Source organism: Macaca mulatta, chromosome 14 (genome assembly GCF_049350105.2).
Source record: "Macaca mulatta isolate MMU2019108-1 chromosome 14, T2T-MMU8v2.0, whole genome shotgun sequence".
In the NCBI taxonomy this organism is placed as follows: domain Eukaryota; kingdom Metazoa; phylum Chordata; class Mammalia; order Primates; family Cercopithecidae; genus Macaca; species Macaca mulatta.
The window spans coordinates 20316095-20333811 of record NC_133419.1 but is presented as its reverse complement, the minus strand read 5'-3'; the positions used below and the strand labels follow the sequence as shown (position 1 = coordinate 20333811).

The 17717-nt window shown below is 45.1% G+C and overlaps 1 protein-coding gene across 1 annotated transcript in view; it reads right to left on the bottom strand.

Annotated features, from left to right (window-relative positions):
* The window catches only part of SYT13 (synaptotagmin 13), a 47009-nt gene extending 29866 nt beyond the window's left edge, over positions 1 to 17143 (bottom strand). Inside the window, exon 1 of the mRNA XM_015114405.3 lies at positions 16835 to 17143. Within this exon, the coding sequence (XP_014969891.2) occupies positions 16835 to 17017 (183 nt within the window). The 5' untranslated portion in view covers positions 17018 to 17143. The remainder of the gene's footprint in view (positions 1 to 16834) is intronic.
* Positions 17144 to 17717: the final 574 nt, after the last annotated feature.

Here is a 17717-nt window from a genome sequence, read left to right as displayed (position 1 = left end):
TACTAACCTGTATACTACACTGTGTGTGGTTTCTTGGGACTGTGTCTCTGGATACCAACCACACAGTTAAAAATGGAAAAGTTTGAATCATTGCTTTCGCTTCTCTGGCAGGTGCCACATCATTAGGCTGGCGGCCCCATCCACTCCCTCTTTCCCCCACCAGTGGTCTGGTTGTTTTCATGAACTGCCTGGATGTTTACGCATCAGCTTTGGTATTGTTCTCGGTTCTGAATCTGGGTTTGACATTCTTTGTGCAGGAAATGCGTTTCATTTGTGCCCTGAACAAAGGCGATGTCAAGACTATGTTGTAATCTCATCAACACTCATCATAAACTATTGTATTTTAAAAGGTCAGTAATCTGGGCTTGAACACAGCCTTTTCACTTCAGCCACCCTGCCCTTATTTTCCCATCTCCAGTGGCCACAACAAGGCTGTCAGCAATGTCTTTCACCTCAGAGCACAGTCCCTGTGTCTTCCAAAATTTGACTTTGCTTTCCAAAATTTCCACTTCTGCCCCCTCTCCTGTGCCACTGTACTGGTTTACTAGGGACTCACGTTTTTCCTGTTAAACTGAGTCCATGTATTGAAGGATCTCAGCACTGCATAACTGAAAACTTCTGTCGGATAGGAACACAATTGTTTCATATTGGTTCATTTGAATCCTTTAGACATTTTTTTCTTAGTTTCTATTTTGTGTTTCTAATTTAATGTTCTTTTCCCAAGACAGTAATTTTTGTATTAAAGGCTGAAAAGTTTGTTTATATGTCAGTTTCCTTGGCATTGAAATTAGGGTGTTCTTTCAGAGCAGCTACAGGATTACTTGATTCTATGGTGCTCAGACAATTGATGAAACCATTAACTAGGGCAACTGCCATAACCGTTATTGTGCCAATATATATTATAAATAATAAAGTGCAAAAATTTGAGTTTGTACCCATTTAAAAATTGATTAACATATATTCAAGGTTATCCTTATAATAAGACCTCTTTCACACTTTTGCATTCTGATAAGCTTTTCTTAGCGGAAGAGAAAGGAGATAAATCTACAGAACCATCAAACCCATATGAATATCACCCATTAGAGGTGATGCAGTGTAGAAAAAAAGTGCAGGGAACCGCTAATCTAAGACATCCATCCACTTATATGCAGATACTTGAAAAGCACATCAGTCTCTAACCCAGAAGTTTAAAAACAGCCGAGTTGTAAAGTACAACTTCAAAACCAAGACAGAGGCTGTTTTAACTAGATTCTCCTTATGTTTTGGTTTTAAGTCAAACCGCTCCACATTATATTGCTGTCAAACAGAAATCAGAACAGACTTGTTGCCTGCCAATCATCTGTTCACCCACCCTACATACCATGGGAGATACATGAGTAAGTGAATAAGTCCCTGCCCTCAGAAAGTTTACCATCCCCTGGTAGAGACGAGATATTCCATAAAGGGGAAATACGAGGTGCTTATGCTACAATTCTCCTACCCTATGCTCATGGCAGATTCGGCTAATTGATTGAAGCATTCTTTCCTGCTGAGTTCAGACACAGGGTGTTTGTTCAGCTTCGGGCTCCAGGAAGCTACTATCCATTAATAGGAATTGATATGGAAGATGAAAGACATTTGCTATTCCTGATTCAAACTTATGAAAAGATAGATAAAAATAGAAGGCAGTCTTAAAAAGCTAAATACCTGGACTGTAGGCTACATAAGACCTAAGGAGGAACTCTTCATTGTTGATGTGATCCGAGATGGCTTCCTGGAGGAGGGGCTTCAATGCAGCATTCAGGGATGACTAACAATGAAAGAGAGAGAGAGAGGCTTCTGAAACAGGGAGGACAGCAGCAGTGTGCATCCAAAGGGGAGCATGCTTAGGACATGGTGAGTCAGCTGGAGAGGAAGGCTGGGGTTGGAGAAATGGAGTTGGAAAGCAATGGTGAGGCCAGGTCATAAAGGGCCTTGAATGCCAAGCAAAAGATCTTGAATTCTATCTTATAAACAATGGAGAACCTTCGACAGTTTGAGTAGGAGAATGGACATGAGCAAAACTGTGTTTTCAGTAAATCAAACCAGCAGGTACATACAGGAGGGATGGACAGACGTGGAGGAAACTAAGTGAGAAAACCAGCCTGGAGACACAGGGACACAGTGAAGGTAACCCAGTTTGGGGGAACCGTGTGCTGGGAAAGGGAGGAATCCAAAAGTGAGAGCTGCCTCAAGAAAAATACACTTCAACTATAACTTCTCAGGCCTCCCTTTCCAAAAAAGACACACGCACACGTATGTTTATTGCAGTGCTGTTCACAATAGCAAAGACTTGGAACCAACCCAAATACCCATGAATGATAGACTGAATAAAGAATATGTGGCACATGTACACCATGGAATACTATGCAGCCATAAAAAAGGAATGAGATCATGTCCTTTGCAGGGACATGGATGAAGCTGAGAACCATCATTCTCAGCAAACTAACACAACGAAAGAAAACCAAACACTGCATGTTCTCACCCATAAGTGGAAGTTGAACAATGAGAACACGTGGACACAGGGAGGGGAACACACCAGGGCCTGTTGGGGGTGGGGTGGTTGGGGAGGGACAGCATTAGGAGAAATATCTAATGCAGATGATGGGTTGATGGGTGCAGCAAACCACTGTGGCATGTGTACACCTATGTAACAAACCTGCATGTCCTGCACATGTATCCCAGAACTTAAAGTATAATAAGAAAAAGAAAGAAAGAAAAAAGAAAGAAAGAAAGAAAGAAAGAAAGAAAGAAAGAAAGAAAGAAAGAAAGAAAGAAAGAAAGAAAGAAAGAAGCAGAACCACTGTGTGTCACTGGATGTCTGCAGTCTCTGCCATGTTTGGGCAACAAATTGATTCTTCTGTGTGAATTTCATGACTAGTCAGGAGATGCATTTCAAGGGATGGCCATTAATGTGCTGCTTCTAACATTCTTCCTGCAGCTGACATTTTGGCAGATTCAAAGCCAGTCAGTATCATCCATAGATCTAGTTCTTCCTTCTTTTAAATGAGATGCAAACCTAATAGATTTCCTTCTGTATTACAAGAGCTGACAATCAAACAGTCTACGAAATGTCCCAAAATATGATCTGATCGTGGAAGGTCAGTGACATCAGAGTACCTGGCTCCAAATTACTATAAATGAGAACTATTTTTCCTCAGCTCACTCCAAGCTTTTTGAAATGAGAATAATAGCCCCAAAGCTTCCTACCCACAGGTGTGTCTGTTTGGCAAGCATATATTAAAGGATTCAAGATGCACAAAGCATCAGGCTAGATGCTGAACCAAATGGGAAAATGAAAGTGGCTTCTAAACAATAGAACCTTGTGCAAATAAAGGGTGTTATCACTGTTGGTCCTGAGTTTTGCCAATTTCATTGGCATACTTCCTCTGCCTCACAGACTCTTCCTTTATTACTATTAATCATTAGGGTTGGTAATAATAGCTAACATGGTTTGAGTATGCTATCAATAAGGGTTTTTGCAGGAATAGATGGCACATTATAACTGGGTAATTGAGGAGATTTTCATAAAGCAGATATTTACAAATGTATGGAGGGTTAAGGAAAGCAACAAGGAGTGGCGAGTATGCAGGGGCTGGGAGAGCTGGGCACTGTTAACATCCCTAGGCCTGAAGGGGCAAGAATCAGGAGAGGTCACTGGAAACAGGACAGGGGGCTGAAGGGAAACAGCAGCCTGGCAGGATCTGGACCCCTTCAGCTGAGGATGTAGCCACCCCCTGGGCACCTAGCAGGGAGGGGGCAGGGGTGATGAAGGCCCCTCACACTCCTCTTGTCCTCAGATCTCCTTTGGGCCAACTCCACCTGATGCAAAGGCAGAGGAGTTGGTCAATGCAGCCAATAGGTGGGGGCCTCCTGGGGCCAGGGTGTGGATGGGGAGAAAACAGGGATAGGCTTGGAACAGGGGGTGGGGAAGAAGTAGGTTTGGGGTTGAGAGGGGAGCATTCAGAGGGTTCTGGAGGCACAAGGAAATAACTTCCAGCCCAGCACTCACTATGTTCTCTGTATGACTGTGTGATGAACATCTCTCCCTCTAGAATATTAACTGCATGAGGCCAGGGACGGGTTCTGCCTTGTCACTGCACTGTCCCAAGGGCTAACTCAGTCCCTTGCACATAGCAGGTATGCAAGACATAGTTGTTGAATGAATAATCATCCTAGAAATGGAATGTTCATGTTCCCCTTTTCATTCTAACAGACACATTTCATTTATCACATCTGGAATACTCTTGATGAATTTTTCCTTTCCTGCATGGTGAGTAGACAAGTCATTGCTTTGGTAAAGGATAAATAAGAAAATAATTCACAGATTCTTAAAAATATCCTTTGAGCAACGGCAGGTGCTGAATCCGTTGGGTGCTTTCATACATGTCATCCTATTCATTCTTCCATATGACCTTAGAGAACCTTGTAGAATCCCTGTTTCATGAATGAGTAAAGTGGGATTCAGAATGGCCGTGGTGATTTGGCTAGGAAATGGTGGAGTCTGAATTCAAATTCAGGTTTTTGAGTCTCATTTGATTCCTATTTTAGCGCAGCATCTTGATTATAAAAATGAACACTTTCATTCTGAGTTAATTTTTTCTTTTGAGTGGTCTCAAAGATTGTTACCTAAAATTAATTCCAGTGGGTACCCAAAATCAAATGCAAGGCTACAACATGGTGGGATTAGGCTAGGCACCTAACCTCGCATTCATTCCTTTCTGTTCTTTGTCTCTACATGTTTTGTATGGAGGCTGTTGTGCAAAGGGTGATAGTCATGTTGCCACTTAAAGAATCTGCTCCATTTGTTAGTAAGAGACGAGATCATTAGATGACGCACTTGCAAAGAATGTGCAAAGAAGCCCTCCAAATCATGCGAATATTTTCTCTTCATGTCACATCACTGCCTTCACTGTATTTCTCTCTGATATCTTCCCCTTTCCTCTATGTGAAGTGACTGCTGGAAATGAAAGTGTATTTTAAGATGCTTGGCGATATGCTCTGAGAAGTGGAGTGCAGGGGGGATTCAGAAATGCAGAATAAGCTTAAAGCTAACAGAAGATATTCTACACGCGCAGCTGTTTCAATCAACTCTTCTAGTTGCCCTACCAAACTGCTTTTACCCAACCTTATCTGCATCTTCAAACACCATCTTTTCCAAAACATCCTTCTTAATTCTATTTGAAAAGCAAAGTCTTTGCAATCCTGCCTCAATAAACTACAGCCTTTACCTCGTGCCGTTCTTACCAGCAAGTCCAACCTGTGTGGTTTATAATGCTCTTCCAAATAAAACGTCTCCCTGGGTATTACCTCATTGGCCTGGCAGCTGAAGATTTTAAAAACTCTCTCTAACGTTAGCCAGATGAACAGAGACCTGAAGGGAGAGAAACCTGTACAAAGTGAAGCTGCCACATGCTTCCTGCTGGTATTGATTTCTTGATATGTCACGAAAGGCAAGCACAGAGATCCTTCGGTGAACTCAGCATCCTCTCCCGCTTCTCTGTGCCTGTGGTTTTTATTTTGGCTACAAGCAGAGGTGTCAGCCCCATGGATCCTTGCCTTCTCATTTGTCTACCCATCCATTCACCAATGTATTTAGTCATTCAACATGTCTCCTCATTTCTCTTTGCTATACGCTAAGTCCTGCTCAACTTTCCATGAGGGAAAAGCATGTCTTTGACTTAATGAGTGGAGGTGGGGGCAGGGAGAGGAATCAATGAAATACGTTAAAATACTCTAAGGTCTATGCCAGATGGACTGACTCAATTTCACAGAATTCTCACAGGACCACCTCCCATTTATGCTTGTTTTCATTCATATTCATATATACAACTCCTCCTCATTATTTGACTCTGATCTGTTCCTAAAAACATGCTGATTAGCAGATTTCAGAAAGCAGGCACTGGTTCTCCATTATTTTAATGGGAAAAATTATAACGCATTCCAGGTCCACCCCAAAACCACAATCAGCTTCCCCAAATAGCACTGTACCATTCTTAAGCAGTGTGTAAAATTCTCCCGGGACTTTTCTATAACATAAGGCAATTAAAGCATTCTTCATCTAATGAATTGGGACCCATTGAACGCCTCCTGAAGGTTTGTTGTGTGGGCAGCAACTGGCCCTGGAGAGGGGCAAGGCTCCTCCAGGCATCGCACTGGCCTGGTAGTGTTGATACATAAGGAAATGTTAAAAGACACTAAATACTGCCTCAATTAGACGGGGTTTGCAGGGCCCAGGTATCAGCGTGAATTTGAGTGAGGGACTAAAGCTTGGGGGAACAACAGAATGGGAAAGATGAGAATAATAACATATTTGACAGACAGAGCAGCAGGTGCAAACTTGCTGGAAGAACAGGGCAGCCAGGACTACTGCACACACACTCTATTTTTCTCATGAGACTCATGAACAATGAAATGTTTTTACGGGTTGCCCATGTGGACTCATTTTAATGGTCGCTCAATACAGACAGCAAATGTTTGTTAAAAACTTGCCAGCTACTGTGATTTTGGATATATACCCAAAGGATTATAAATCATTCTACTATAAAGACACATGCACACGTATATTTGTTGTAGCACTGTTCACAATAGCAAAGACTTGGAACTAACTCAAATGCCCAGCAATGATAGACTGGATAAAGAAAATGTGGCACATATACACCATGGAATACTATGCAGCCATAAAAAAGGATGAGTTCATGTCCTTTGCAGGGACATGGATGAAGCTGGAAACCATCATTCTCAGCAAACTAACACAGGAACAGAAAACCAAACACCACATGTTCTCTCTCATAAGTGGGAGTTGAACAATGAAAATACATGGACACAAGAAGGGGAACATTATACACCGAAGCCTGTCAGAAGGGTGGGGGGCTAGGGGAGGGATAGCATTAGGAGAAATATCCAATGTAGATGGCAGGTTGATGGGTGCAGCAAACCATCATGGCGCATGTATATCTATGTAACAAACCTGCACGTTCTGCACATGTATCCCAGAACTTAAAGTATAATACAATTTTTTTAAAAAGCACTTGCCAGCTACTGATGAATATTGTAAAAGTGAGAATTTGGGTTTTTCTTTTAGATGTTAAAAGCTCAGAAAATACCACAAAGAGATACTACTTAGCACCCACTAGGATGACTTTAAAAAATAAATAAATAAAATAAATAAATAAAGAATACCAACTGCTGGCAAGGAGGTGGAGAAATGAGAACTGTCATACATTGCTGGTGGAGATTAAAATGCTGCAGTTGCTGTGGAAAGCAGTTTAGCAGTTCCTCAAAATGTTAAATATAGAATTACCATATGACCCAGCAATCCCACTCCTAGGTATATACTTGAAAGAATTGAAAACAGGTACTGAAATACTTGTACAGGAATGTACTTAGCAGCACTATTCACAATGGCCAAAAGGTAGAATCAATCCAAATGTCCATCAATGGGTGAATGGATAAACAAAATTACGTGTGTCCATACAACGGAATATTTTTCAGCCATAAAAAGAAATAAAGTACTAATACATGCTATGATATGGATGAACCTTGAAAACATGATGCTAAGTGAAAGAAGCCAGTCACAAAAGATCACATATCATATGATTTTATTTATATGAAGTGTCCAGAATAAGCAAATCCATAAAGACAGAAAACAGATTGGAGGAGGGAGGAATAGTGATTATTTAAAGGATGAAGGGTTTTCTTCTGAGGTGAGGAAAATGTTTTAGAACTAGGTGGAGGTAGTGGCTGCACAACAATGTGAATGTACTAAATGGCATTGATCCTACACTTTAAAGTGATTAATATCTTGTGAATTTCACCTGAATAAAAAAAGCTTTGAAAATAATGGTAACCTTCACATTATCAGTACATAGCTCAATGCCCCTCCTGGAGACATTAATAAATGTTTGATTTATACATGCATGAACGAATTCATGAATAAATGAATTTGTCCATGGTCTCCAATGCCCTGCTCATCCAGGCCCCTGCCTATTTCCCCAGCTTCATTGTTCACTAGGATCTCCCTTGCTCTCTGCTCTTCAGCCACACTGGCTTTTCCCCAGGCTCTCGTAAATGTTAGGCTGCCTCCTGCCACAGGACCTTTGCACAGGCTCATTTCTCTGTGTGGAGCCCCCAACATCCTTCCCTTTTGCCCTGGTTAAGATCTTCTCCCACTGTAGCTCTCAGTTTGGCCATCACTCTCTAGGAAAGCTTTCATCTTGTAAGGTGCTCTCGTAAAAGCTCTTCATCTTACACTTACAAAGCACCAGAACCTTCTGTTGAGGTCATCTACCACCAGCACACATTTTAATTTATTTTCCCTCTTCTTCTATAAACTCTGGTTTTACCCATTATACCATAAGTTTTGTGAGGGCTGAAGATGGGTCACTGTGTCATTGGGAAGAGGGGAGTTACCACTGTATTCTCACCTCCCAGCACAGCACCTGGCACATAGTTGCTTAATAAACACAACCAAGGAAGAAAAAGAGGGAGGAACACACCTTTTTCACCTGTTTTCCTTTATAACTGTATTAGTTCCATTATTTCTTATCAAATAAGTTATAGGGGGCCCTTTGTGTACATGTGTGTTGATTCTGATACATACGTATAGAATCTCTTAGTTCTTTTTTTTTTTTTTTTTTTTTTTTTTTTGAGACTGAGTCTGGTTCTGTCGCCCAGGCTGGAGTGCAGTGGCAGGATCTCAGCTCACTGCAAGCTCCGCCTCCCGGGTTTACGCCATTCTCCTGCCTCAGCCTCCGGAGTAGCTGGGACCACAGGCGCCCGCCACCTCGCCCGGCTAGTTTTTTGTATTTTTTAGTAGAGACGGGGTTTCACCGTGTTAGCCAGGATGGTCTCGATCTCCTGACCTTGTGATCCGCCCGTCTCGGCCTCCCAAAGTGCTGGGATTACAGGCTTGAGCCACCGCGCCCGGCAGAATCTCTTAGTTGTTAAAACTTGTTTCTATGAAGCTGTTCTCCATCCTCAGAGCAGACTTTCCCATTGTTTCTTAGCAAGAAATAAGCCCTGGGAGTACTGAATACAGTAAGAAGAAGGTGGAAGCAGGAGGTGAACTGCTGCTGGTTATTGGGAGATTGTAGGTCAGTGTGGACAACAAAGGGACTGTCTCCACATACTCAGATTGCTCTCGTAGGTCTTTGATCCTGGAATGGTTGTGTCTTATTTTTTCTCCTCTTTATCTTCTGGGTCTGATGCTTCCCTCTCCTGCTGGTCTCTTCTCTTCCTTCTGCCTTTGCTTGGACCCCTTTTGGTTTGTCTTTCAGGTGTTTCCTTCATCATGATCCAAAGGCCTCTCTATCCCTCCTCCTATGCCCCAGGTACCTCCTCATAACTTGGCTAGTATCTGAAAATCTGGAAAGGATGCAGCACTGTTTTCTCCTGGAATTAACAAAAGGTGCTAGTGAATTGTCAATTCCATGAAGAGAAGAGCCATGTATCTGAATTATCTACAAACTGTATCCAAACAAGGAACTAGGGGAGGAAGGGAGATGGGACAGGTCAGATCTGTCACTGGAAAAAAGACTGAGGGACACAGGCTTAGGGGTCCACATGTGAGTGCTTTGAAGAGTATTTCCAGCGGGTCTGTGCTCTTCTCCCTGAAAGAATCTATGCTAATTTCTTGATGAAAAATTCATACTGTCTTCCACGTTGCTAAGCAACCAGCCCAAACATGTTTACTGTGTAAAATCTATGTGGAGGGCCCTGGGCTGCACCCAGTGCCTGAAGTGTGATGGCGGCAGCAAAGCAATCCAAAGCACTGGGAAAGGTTTCTGAAGTTGACCCTCAAAGATGCGTATTTATAGATACTTTTATGCCGTATCTGGGGAAACACAATGGCTCGAATAAAATTTTGACTACTTTTTTTCTGCTAATATCCAGCCTAGTAGTCAAAAGTGTGCATGCTGAAGCCAAATTTTGTAAATTTGATTCCCAGCTCTCCCACTGAATACGTACTTAAGCTTTCTGTGTTTTACTTTTCTTCTCTAAAATGAAAAATAAAACTTATGTATATTTCATAGGGTTATTGTGATAATTAAAATTAATATGGTTATGGCCAGGTGCAGTGGATCGCACCTGTAATTCTAGCACTTTAGGAGTCCAAGTCAGGAGGATGGCCTGAGCCCAGGAGTGCAAGAACAGCCTGGGCAACATAGTGAGAACCCCTCTCTAAAAAAATAAATTTAAAAGAAATTAGCCAGGTATGGTGGCACATGACTGTATTCCCAGCTACTTGGGAGGCTGAGGTGGGAAGATCACTTGAGCTCAGAAGATCAAAGCAGCAGTGAGCCATGACCATGCCACTGCACTCCAGTCTGGGTGGCAAAGTGAGACTCTGTCTCAAAAAACATTTTAATATGGTTAAAATGCTTAGAACAGTGACTAGAACATATAAAGAACTTGATAAATGTTAGTTATTCTATCATTGTTATTTATTACTCTATGGAAATACTTTGTTGTGGTGGTGGTGGTTTATACGAATGGGTGAGTTCACCAGGCAAGAGATCAGCTAATAGTAAGCTAGAAAATGAGTCCTTTAAAAGTCTGAGAATCCATGGAGGTCAGACCTTACAGCCTTCCAGAGTTGAATCAGTTCCAGGAGTGGGGTTAGCAATACATGGGGCATCCTAGCATCATTAAGGTACAGGGGAGAGTTCAGAAGAACAACCAACCTGCACTGCAGAAAGCTCTATTTTAGGCTGAAGGGGGGAATAATACCCCCCACCCCGGGTTTCCCATGGCACCTTGTGCTTCCCCGATCATGGCAATTGCTTGTTTTATTGTCTGTCTCCCCATTTATCTAGAAGAGCGTATATCTGTCTTTCCATTGCCATATCCCAAGGCCTAGCATGTGCTCATTAATCTTTGATGAATGAACTATTTAACTAATGAAATGCAGCATCTGTCCATCCTCACTCTTATATGTGTGAATTGAAACAACCAATCAGAGAAGGTGTTGCTTTAGAGGACTAAGGAGGAGGAGAAGAGGTGGGAGGCCTAATAGGGCTACACTGATGGTCTTAAGGTCCCAATCCCAAGGGGGAATCCTTTATGCAGCACAAAGGAGGTGGCCATGGGAGAAACAGCAGAAAGCAAACAGGGCCAAAGAAGCAGTTTATAAAAAAACCACAAAAAGGAGGCTCATGTCTCTTGACTATGGCCCCAAAGTCCTCCTGGCAATAAAAATACTAGCCTGGTACTCAATTAATGTTCACAAACATGTCACAATATGACACTTTTTAATAAAAACCTTACTGATGTATAACTGCAGGCAGAAAAGTACATAAATCATAAATGTAGAGCTGGATGCATCTTCACAAAGTAAACACATCTCTGTAACCAGGACCCACGTCAAGAGGCAGAGCATGAACAAAAGCCCAGAAGCTCTCCCACCCAGCTGCAGTAATTTCCTGTGCCCCGGGGTAACACCATAAATAAACTGCGCTGGCTTCAAATCCTGTGTCAATGGAGCCCTAACAGTATGTACTCCTCTGTGTCTTCCCTCTCTTATTCAGTGTTAGGTTACAAGATAATGATTTAATTCAAAACACTGCCATGTGCTCAGCATCATACCAGACATTGTCAAGAATACAAGGAAAATTAAGGAAAAATTATCTGATCTTAAGGAGAAGACTCCACCACACATATATTGTTTGATAGAAATTCAGGCTGGGAGTGGTGGCTCACATCTGTAATCCCAGCACTTTGAGAGGCCGAGGTGGGTGGATCACCTGAGGTCAGGAGTTCGAGACCAGCCTGGCCAACATGGTGAAACCCCATCTCTACTAAAAATACAAAAGATTAGCCAGGCGTGGTGGTGGGCACCTGTAATCCCAGCAACTTGGAAGGCTGAAGCAAGAGAATTGCTGAACCCAGGAGGCAGAGGTTGCAGTGAGCCGAGATTGCACCATTGCACTCCATTCTGGACAACAGAGCAAGACTCTGTCTCAAAAAGACAAAAAGAAAAGAAAAGAAAAGAAAAGAAAGAAAGGAAAGAAAGAAAGTCAACACTTATTTATATTATTTTGTAAAACCTTAGAACTAATCTACTAGGGTTCCACTGAAAGCCACTTCAGTGATCCTGACTCTGCTGGAAAGAGGATGGAATTGTAGAGTTTGGTCACATGTGACAGTGGGTGACTGGGGACATGGATAGGGACCTGGGGACCAGACGCAGTGGCTTACACCTGTAACCTCAGCACTTTGGGAGGCCGAGGTGGGCAGATTACATGAGCTCAGGAATTCGAGACCAGCCTAACCAACATGGCAAAGCCTCACCTCTACTAAAAATACAAAAAATTTGCCAGGCATTGTGGCGCACACCTATAATCTCAGCTGCTCAGGAGGCTGAGGCAGGAGAATCGCTTGAGCCCAGGAGGTGAAGGTTGCAGTGAGCCGAGATCATGCCACTGTACTCCAGCCTGGGCGACAGAGTGAGACTCCGTCTCAAAAAAAAAAAAAAAAAGGTGTGGGAACTCCTGCTGAGGGCCAAGCAATTTCAATAAAGCCTTTGGCCACGTGTTAGCTTCAAAGGGACAGCACTGGGGTCACCCAGGGGACCTCTCCGGCATTTGAAAAGATTCACTTAAGTGCACAGCAAGGTAGGCATCATGTTGGGAGAAAACTAGGCCACAAAAAGGAAGGCTTCCCGAAAACAGGACGCCTGTGCCTGCCAAGTGGTAGGGGTACAGGACTGAGCCATGGGGCAAGGGGAAAAGAGCAGTTCTCCTTGCTTGCTCCCAAGTTCTTTAGGTTGGGTGAAAGGAAGACTTCCTATGAAAGGACCCAGAAGTGGGCTGAGTGGCAGCCTGTGTGGACAAGGGTGATGAGGAAATTCAGAGGCAGGAACCCATGGGTCTGGCCACTGCTCACTAACAGATTCAGAAGTAATGGTGAAGGAGAAACCAATATTCTCGCTTTGCCCCCTGGCTCTGTCTCCTTGCTCAAGCTGCCAGGTCACTGCCTAATGATCAAGCCTCTAGAGCTAGGCTGATGACAGAGAGGTCCCAGGTGACCTGCCAGGCCAGGAGTGGGTGGCATAGTAAAACTGAATTCCTTGCATGCCCGGAAGGGTAGCACATGAGTGAGAGTGAGGCACTGTCTAAGAAGGCAGGATAAAGGATACAGAGTGTGTATTTCAGAAAAGCAAAGAACTGTGACTTGAAACCAGCTGGAAGCATGAGAGGATATGCATGGCCGAGGGCTGCCTAGGGACACTTCCTCTGAATTGCTGGAAAAAGCAGAAAATAAAAGACACAGGGCTGCAAAGGACTGCCTAATAAAACCAAATTGTGAAGTAGCTATATGTTTGCTTCTTTATTAATTCATTAAATAACAGAGTCTAGCAGGAGATTTAATAAGTACCATAATTTAGAATGAGAGATGAGCGTAAATCTAATGTGAACCATCTGCAACAGCTGTAATGTGCAACCAAGGTATCTGTGATTTCCCTTGGGGACAAAGTCACACGTATGGATGATACACTATGGTTCTCACTGCTATTTCTACTTACAGAAAATACTGTTTCAGTTAGAGGTAAGTGAAAATAATGATGTCATTTTTTTTCCTATCCAAGACCATGAACCTTTTAATGCTATCTACAGACACAGGTTTGTGGACCCAGAATAAGAACCCCTGGGGGCCAAGCACAGTGCTTCATGCCTGTAACCCTAATAGTTTGAGAGGCTGAGGCAGGCAAATTGCTTGAACCCAGGAGTTTGAGACCAGCCTAGGCAACATGGTGAGACCTTGTCTCTACAAAACATACAAAAAAATTAGCCAGGCATGGTGGCACGTGCCTGTATTCCCAGCTACATGGGAGGCTGAGGTGGGAGGATCACCTGAGCCCAGGAAGTTGAGACTTCAGTGAGCCTTGATCACACCACTGCACTCCAGCCTGGGTGATGGAGTCAGACCCCATGTAAAAAATAAACAAAACCCTTAGGAAAACTCCAAATTTCTTTTCAAAATCACTACAAACTTTCAACTTCATCCAGCCATTCAGGGTCAGAAATCAGATTTCTAGGAATGGCCTCCAAATCCAAAGAATTTTTCCAGCAGCCACAACTTACAAGTTACAGAGACACTGGCTATTAGACCTTGGACACCTCTGTTGGGATTATAGTAATCTAGACCCCTATTTTCCAGCCCCCATATCTTCTTTCCTCAAGGAACATCCTCAGAGAGCTTCCCTGGCTCTTGCCCTCCTCGTCAACAGGTGCCAAGTACATCACCCTCCTGTAATCTGCCACCCCTAACGCCACCTTCTTTACTTGCTTTGAAATGTCAATTGGTTGTCTTTTCTCAATTTACTGCATCTGGGCCAGTGGCTGAATGAATCTGAGAAGAATGGCAACCAAGTCATTGTGAGATCTCAGGTTCAACACATTCACACCCATAAATTCAGCCCCAAGTTGCCCACATCTTTGTCACTGCGGGAACCAGATAAGGGAATGTGGATGGGCAGGTATCATGTATCAACAAATATTTACTGTGCCCCTACTAGCTCACACTTGGTTACAAAGACATGGTGAGTGCATCCATATTTGAAGATGAGAATCCCCACTGGATGGTCTGTGAGATGACTTTATTCATTCACAATTTCTTATTGGACACCTACTAGTTTCCAGGCACTGAGTGGGTGCTGGGAATAAATATTACATCAATAAGTGAATATGAAAGATTGCATCCTAGTGTAAAGAATGCCATAGAAGGATTTGGAAAGAACAGTATAGGAGAGGATAACAGGAAGGGGGTGTTTTGTTTCATGTGTCAGTGGGCAAAATCCTCCCTAAGACTTTAAATGGAAAAAGACCTGAAGAATGAGAAGGAGTCATTTATATGAAAGGCCATAGAAAAATGAAGGGGCAGAAAAGGACTTGGTGTTTTAAAAGAATAATCATAAATCCAGGGAGGCCAAGACTGCTGATGAAGAAAGAAACTGGCCTGAGCTTGGCTGGAGAGGCAGGCACCTTCCATGTCAAAGCAGGTGAGTGGGTGGAGAGGAGTGGCTAATAGCGTGGCCTCCAGAATCAGACAAGCTCAGCTAGAGTCTGGCTCTAAAACTTCTCTAGTTGTGCAGTTCTAGGCAAGTCGGTTACCTTCTCTAAGCCTCAGTTTCCTCATCTTTAAGTTAGGATAATTCTATGGCTCCCTCACTGGGTCAAGAAACGCACTAATTAGTGTAAAGCACTCTGAACAGTGCGCCTGGCACAGAGTGGATGCTATGTCATGGTTTGCTATGACCTCTTCCAAGCTCAGTGAGAACTTGTGGAGGATTTGAAGCAGGGGAGAGACACAGCCTGGTTTCTCTTTAACAGATGATCAGCTGTTCTGTGGGCTACTGGTCATCAATAAGACAACGCACTGGAAGAGACCCTAGAGGTCATTTACACCAACTACCTTCCCAGTGGTTCTCTCTGGGAAGGGGAGGGGACGGTGCCTGGAGAGACGTCACTGAAAGGCAGAAGAGTGGCAGTTCCTCAAGTGTGTTGGGCAGGAAAGAAGGTTGAGAGGCGGCCGGCCACGACTTCTGGAGAAGGGCTCCCAACCCCTGGCCAGTGGAAAGCCCACTATTCCCATTTCCAGATCGCCCCAAGTCCCACATTCTGCTGTGCAGCCGGCTCCTATTTAGCCACTGTCAATGTCACTATTCTTGGATTATAAGTGCCTCAAGGACAGCAGCCATTTCCTTTCCACTCTCACTGTACAGTGACTGACACAGGCCCCACACAACCGGGTCCTCTGAGCTTTTGAATTATTGATTGGAAAAAGGAAGATGGAGTCACAGCATTTTAATGCCACTCCTGGAACCTAGAGGGATCTAGAGGGTCTTTAGGAGGTCCTTCAAGTCATGCCCCTGCCCCAGGCCCATCCTTCAAATCACTCTAGCAAGACTCTTTGCCTCCTGGTTCTCCAGAGAACATTCTGCACTCTGCACTTTGGAAATGCATCCTGGAGGTCACAGCCTATGCAGGGAAATCCTTCCAAACCGCTTCCCCAGACCCCTTCTGTTGCTCTTTACAATGGGAGCACGGGCTATTTCCTGCACGAAGGAGCTCTGGCCATGAGCAAATGCATGGGATAAAAGCCCTCCTGTCTCCAGGGACATCTGCAGAGACATCTGCAGAGACATTTTGGGGGAGGCCATAGCAACCCCCTCTGACTGACCGGAGCTCAGAGCTGCTAGGGGGTGGGGAAGAGTCCTTCAGGCTCCTCGGGGATTCAGCTCTCCAGACCCCTCTAGCTCCTCAGCTCCTGCGGGACCGCAGCCACCTCCCGTCTGGCTTTCCAGGCATTACCTCTTCTCAGCTCTGGCAGGGCTTGCCCTACCCTGGCTCCACAACCACCATCCCCCTCCCTCTCACAGACCCCAGTCTTCGTCCCCATTCTGCAAGTTCCTCATTCTCCGGTTCCATTCAGGGTCTTCCCTAACCCTGGCGATTCCCCTCCCAGCCTCCCTCTCTTCTTACCCTTCCCAGCCCTAATTCTTATCCAGGTCCCTTTTCCTGTCCCCTCCCTTTAGCTCTCGCTGCTGGCCCCCATTCTTCTCTCAGTCCCCACAAGCCCCCCTACCCCCCCTCCGCTTCCTAATTCTCCTTCACCTCTCCCCCATCCCCCAGCCTCCCCTATCCCCCTGCCTTTTTGACTCCTTTACCTGTCCTCCAGCGCGTTTGCTGTCCCCTCTCCCCGCCAAGCTTTGTCGCGCAAAGATCCATGACCGTCCCCCACCCCATTTCCCCCTCTGCAGCTGCCCGGCGACCCCACCTCTCCTCTGGAGGGCCCGCGCGCCGCCCCCGCTCACCTGTTGTGCAGACCCGAGCAAGCTGGGCTTCGCCTTCTCCGGGTCGGGGTCCTGGTCCCGCGGCAGCAGCCCCTTCTTGGGGTGCATGTGCCGACACAAGCAGGTGACCCCGCACAGCGCGAGGATGCTGGTGGCCGTGCCCAGCGTGGCGCCCAGCGCGATCACAGGCACCGACAGCACCATGGTGCCCGCTCCCCCAGCTGGGCTGGGTCCCGCCGCCGTGCACCTTCCCCGGGCCGGGCCCGCCTCCAGGCAGCTCCCGGGATCCGGGCGAGCCAGCAGCTCTCCCGCCGCCAGAGGGGCGGGGACGGAGGGAGGGAGGATGGCTGCGAGGACGTCAGAGGAGGCTGGACCCGGAGCCACGTCAACCGGCACCCCCTTCTCGCCAACACGTGACCGGACCCCCACCCCAACAGGAGCCGGAGCCTTCCAGGTGGAAGGAGCCTTGGGGTTGTTTCAGGCCATTCTTAATGCTTTGTGTACAACAGGGGACAACTGGGCCCAAGATGTGTTGGAGCCTGTGGAGGTCACACTGTGTTAGTGGACAAACCTGGGCTCCAACCATATCTGCCACTCTAGGAGTCACTTTCCCAGACTACTAGCTCCTTGCTCACCCTTCTACCCCAGCGGCTGGCCAAGCTGGCTGTAAAATTGGGTCCTCCCAGAGTTTTTTCAAACACAAAGCTGGATATTTCCCAGCTCCCCAACCTGGGAGATGGTTCTTACAGGGAAAAGGAACAGGCCACAGATAGAGGGAACCAATGGGATGTCTGGGTTGAGGCTGTACCTGTGACCTGCTGAAGATGGATAATACAGCTGCATCCCCTTAGGGCTGCCCAAGAGTTCACCTTTATTACCTAATTTAATCAGCAGGTATTCTCAT